Genomic DNA, 5388 nt, shown 5'->3' with positions numbered 1-5388 from the left:
ACTTTTTATGTGAGTGGTGTTAGATCTAAATGCCACACACACACACACACACACACAGAATTATCATGTTTTTCATATATCTATGCATATATATACATATAAAAATTTCCACATATGTGGATGTGGATAACACCCTCAAATGGACACATAATATCTTTCCAGGCTCTTACTAAAGAATATTATTTCAAGATGTACAAAGGAGGAGTAGCTTTTGTTTCCATAAAAGGCCAAATCTAGGAACTGAAAGTCTGACATCCTTGAGTTTCTGGAGTTGAAAGTGAAATTGATGAACATAAAGTAGGACACACATATGGATCTTATGTGAATTGGACCTATGTGCAAATAATTTGTTCTGTTTTCATCTGACGCAGAGTTCAGATCCTGCCAATGTTTTGTGTGGTAAGCATGTTTAAAGGATAAGGGAGTTATATATCAGTAAGAAAAGTTGAGGAGGATAAATTAAGGTGCCAACCTTGGCTCTGAAGAATTATAAGATACAAACTAATAGTATTAAATATCCATTATTCAACTCCTGTGAATACAATTGCTCTTCTGAGGCCATCTTCAGTGGGATTGATATTTATACTTGATCAGAGTGAAAGGCGAAGAGTCCAACAAGTGTGTAGAATTTATGATTCAGAAGGTAGCTTATGAATAAAATTTTACAGAAAACAAGTCTTTAGAAAATGTTTATTCAGCTATCTCCTGTTTTAAGATAGACTGCAAAAGAAATCTATATTTCTACTGGAATTCTTGGCAAAAGCTTAAGATCATTTCATATAAGATTTTGAAACATATCTCCTTAGTTGTATGTCTGTTTTTGAGGAAAAACTCGTTCTGCCTACACAAGCTCTAAAGTCAACATTTGGTATGTACATTATTTATGCTCTGATGTTCAGAGTGTATACAAAACTGAGTGTGTAAACTAGAATATATTTTAATTTGATGAGATGCCAATCACAAAGGGGTTGTTGATCTTAAAATAATCAGTGAGTTTAATCTGTTAAATGTGACTGAAAGACTATTTGTTGTGGTGTATGATACCTAAGTAGTTTTATCTTTCCAAGTTCTAATAATTTTAACATTGATTTTCATATTTAGAGACTTTGGAGAATTCAAAGCTCTTTGATTAGTATCTTACCCAACAATTTCTATCATAGAGAATTTCAAGAGATACATGGGAGGATAAGCTAAGAGATTTTTCCTGTAAGAAAAATAGAATCTTTTTTTTTTAAACAGGTTCTTCTTTTTTTTTTTCTTTTTTCTTAAATTTTTTATTTATTCATGATAGTCTCACACATACAGAGAGAGAGAGGCAGAGACACAGGCAGAGGGAGAAGCAGGCTCCATGCACCAGGAGCCCGACGTGAGATTCGATCCCAGGTCTCCAGGATTGCGCCCTGGGCCAAAGGCAGGCGCTAAACCGCTGCGCCACCCAGGGATCCCAAAAAATAGAATCTTTTAAAATCAACACCTTACTCTAACTTTTCCTTCTTCAATTTTAAGAGTGAGTACCTTTGTGCTTTTTTGGAATTAAGAAACTGTAGGAAAAGTGTTTTGCTACAGGGAAGAAGGTGAAGTGGAAGAATGTGGCCCTGGTCCCTGACATGGTGAAGAAGCAGGAGGCCAAGAAGGTGGTCAATCCCCTGTTCGAGAAAAGGCCTAAGAACTTTGGCATCCAACAGGACATCCAGCCCAAGAGGGACCTCACCCACTTTGTCAAGTGGCCAAGCTACATCCGGCTGCAGCGGCAGAGGGCCATCCTGTATAAACGTCTCAAAGTGCCTCCTGCCATTAACCAGTCCACCCAGGCCTTGGACCACCAAACAGTTATGCAACTGCTTAAGCTGGCCTACAAGTACAGACCAGAGACAAGGCAAGAGAAGAAGCAGAAGCTGCTGGCCCTGGAGAAGAAGAAAGCTGCGGGCAAAGGGTGTGTCCCCACTAAGAGGCCACCTGTCCTTTGAGCTGGGGCTAACAGTGTCACCACCTTGGTGGAAAACAAGAAGGCTCAGCTGGTAGTGATAGCCCATGATGTGAATTCCATTGAGCTGGTTGTCTTCCTGCCTACCCTGTGTCATAAGATGGGGGTTCCCTACTGCATTATCAAGGGGAAGGCCAGGCTGGGGCGTCAGGTCCACAGGAAGACCTGCACCACTGTTGCCTTCACACAGGTTAACTCGGAAGACAAGAGAGCTCTGGCTAAGCTGGTAGAAACCATCAGGACCAATTATAATGACAGATACGATGAGATCCACCGCCACTGGGGAGGCAACGTCCTGGGTCCCAAGTCAGTGGCTCCCATCGCCAAGCTGGAAAAAGCAAAGGCTCAAGAACTAGCTACCAAGCTGGGCTACATGGATGCTGTTGAATTTTCTGTATGTAAAAGTAATAAAAGGTTGTCTTTAAAAAAAAAAGTGTTTTGCTCAATTAATAATTGTTCTACCTCAACACTAAATTGAGATGGATTCTTTTACCTCCATTCAGGGGTTCAATGAGTACTTCTCTGCCTCAGAGAGGAGCTAGGAGCATGAGGTGATTTAACTGGTATTGTTAATTTTATAATACTGGTTTTCTTCTATCGTTTTTTGTTTTGTTTTGTTTCGTTTTGTTTTTTTACCCAGATTTCTTTTCAGGAGCATCAAATAATTATGGAAAAGAGGATTAAAGTTCTTCTATATCACTCTACCTGGTCACCAAACTTCAGCATGCTTAGCTCTTTACTACTTTATCCTCTTTGTGAAGGACATCAATTGTATTTCCTTGTACAGAATCTGGCCACTTTTTTTTTTTTTTTTTTTTTTTTTTGCAACAACTCTCTGATTTATTTTGAGGAATCCCTTTCTTCCATCCTCAGTCCGTGTGGTTTAGGTGGAATTACTTTCTCCACTTGGAGCCATGGGTAGCTATATGATCCTGATTTATCCATCAGAACATTCTACTCCAGGTGCCTGGGTGACTCCCATCAGTTAAGTGTCTGCCTTTGGCTCAGATCATGATCCCAGGGTCCTGGGATTGAGTCCCTCATAGAGCTCCCTGCTCAGCGAGGAGTTTGCTTCTCCCTGTGCCCCTCCCACAACTCATTCTCCTGCTCTCTCTCTCTCAAAAATAAATAAAATCTTTTCTTTTTTCTTTTTTAAAGAACATTCTACTCCTCTGACTGCAATGATATCCAAATCAGGTTAATGATATTTAATTCTGGGATTTCTGTTAGATTAAAAAAAAAGGAAAAGTTCTTTCCATCAGACTTGCTAAACTATAGGGAGATCCTCTTGCAAGGAGAAAAATTACCTGACCAAGAGGGTGACCCAGAGGAAAGTAGAACAATTGCTGGTAATATGTGAATACATGCATTTATTTACCTGTTCCTGGAGATTACTAGTCCAGGACCTTTGAACTTTGAATACTTTCCTCAATTTATTTATTTAAGTGAGTTCATTTTGAGTTGAGTTTATGTCATTTAGGCCAAAAGAATACTTCTTTACATTATATTCCATAATAACTTACACTTAGTATAATATAAAAAATACCAACATGTTGCTCATGATGTTTATCTGTGAGCTAGTTGAAAACTTTCCACAATCTGTCAAGAGTGCATGCTAAGAATACCATCTTCATAATAATTTTCTCCTGTCATGTTTTAAAATCTAAAATATAATTATTAAAGAATCACAGAATTTTCAAGCTGTCCGGTGCCTGTGTGGAGGCTCATTAATGCCTTGAAGACTGTTTCAAGCAACTCGAAAAGTGGTAATAATAACCCTCCCTGCCTTGCTGGGATTATTGTACAGGTTATAGGACATAAAGCATGTAAAGAGCTGAGCCTAGTGGTAAGTACACATAAGATGTTTAATAATTGCCTACAATTATGTTTAATGCCTGACTCTGCTTCCTGGAATAGGAGTTCTTTGAGGACAGGGACAGTATCACATATATTGCCATGTCTGTGGTACCAAGCTCCATGAAGTTATGAATTAAGTTCATATTTCTAGAAGATGTTTAGAAAAGTTCTGTTGCTTCAAGAAATCACACACCCCCTGATGGAAGAATTCTACACACAAAATCTGTATTGCAGGAAAAAACGGGCCCTGGGATTTCTGCTGTTCTTTCTCATACATTAAGACGCTATATGGTTTAGCTGAAAAACATGATCCTTCCCTCACTGGGGACTTTGTTGAAAGTGTTTCTGCTGCATTAGATGGGAGACTGAAATTAACTGAAATCTAACACACGTCAAGGGATCATTTTCCCTGAAGGATAATAAAGGTAAAATAAAAGAATCCTGTTAAATATGTGCTTGTCTTTTGTGGAATATTTTAAAGGGAATGAACCACTGTGGGCAAGTTGGCCTGGTCTTTATCCACTTCCTCAACAACTGTCTTATTTTAGATAAATAGCAGGCGTTTTCTTTAGAAACATAAAGTGTCAGGCATTAACAGTGTTTTTATTATTTATATTCTGAGCTTCATTATGCTTGATGCTGTCTCATTTTTTCCATTATAAACCCCTTCTTCTCAAGGGGCTGTAACTGCCCCAATAAAAAGAATGGCTTTAGGCAAACACTGGAAGCATTTGCTCTTAGCTTAGGAGGACTTTTGTTTTTCCAGGTCTTGAAAATGAAAATCCATTAAATTCTTTTTTAAATTATGGGAGTATTAAAGTGAGAAAAAAACACCCCAGAAATTACTGCTTTCATATGTGTCTCTTTACTACCTGGGCTCAGAATTTGTTTTGAACAGCTGCAGGACCCGTCTGATTATATTAACAGCCCCTCCTTTATTATCTGAGATAATTCAGTAATGTCCATATGTACCCTGTCCACTGGCTTCCTCAGAGATGCTTCCTGGAGATGGTTTGTTTAGTAGTTTGTATGGGTCATTTCTCTTTCCCTGATAGATGACCCCGTATTCCCAAGAAGAAAGCATTTGATTCAGAACACGGCCAACTACCCTCAGGGAAACATCGTGGTGAGCTGTCATCCTGAGGGCAATGCACCTATAGTGGACCATGTTACTCTGAAGATGATGATGTGTTAAAAACAACTTAAATAATGTCGCTCCCTATTTTGCTCCCAGAGAAGTACTGATCTAGAGACTGTCATGGACTCAGGTTGTGGGCCATAGATAAATTCAGGCTGAAGATGAGAACGTAGAGATACATTTCAGAGACTCACAAGAAGTTTGAGGTCTATGCATGAGATGATTTTGAGACTGGTTGTACCAGAATGGTCCTAAGTCTCACGTTATGGCTGGGGATGATCTCTGCAGCTGAGCTATACCAAAGAGTCCCCAGCATCATTAATATTCTTTTCTTCTTCTTCTTTCCAGCCCACTACTGTCTCAGAATGAATATTTTAAAAACAAGATTTCTAGTAGTTCAGTGTTTCTG

The 5388-nt window shown here is 38.9% G+C and overlaps 1 protein-coding gene across 1 annotated transcript; it reads left to right on the top strand.

Annotated features, from left to right (window-relative positions):
* The first annotated feature begins 1472 nt into the window (after positions 1-1472).
* Positions 1473-5036, top strand: LOC612456 (60S ribosomal protein L7a-like). Its single transcript, XM_038535467.1, is given in 2 exon segments — positions 1473-2388; positions 4897-5036. Coding segments are annotated over 2 exon segments (921 nt in total). The 5' UTR covers positions 1473-1607.
* The last annotated feature ends 352 nt before the right edge of the window (positions 5037-5388 follow it).

This window comes from Canis lupus, chromosome 4, assembly GCF_011100685.1.
Source record: "Canis lupus familiaris isolate Mischka breed German Shepherd chromosome 4, alternate assembly UU_Cfam_GSD_1.0, whole genome shotgun sequence".
In the NCBI taxonomy this organism is placed as follows: domain Eukaryota; kingdom Metazoa; phylum Chordata; class Mammalia; order Carnivora; family Canidae; genus Canis; species Canis lupus.
Note: the sequence above shows the minus strand (reverse complement) of the source record. Positions and strands in the feature narration are given on the sequence as shown.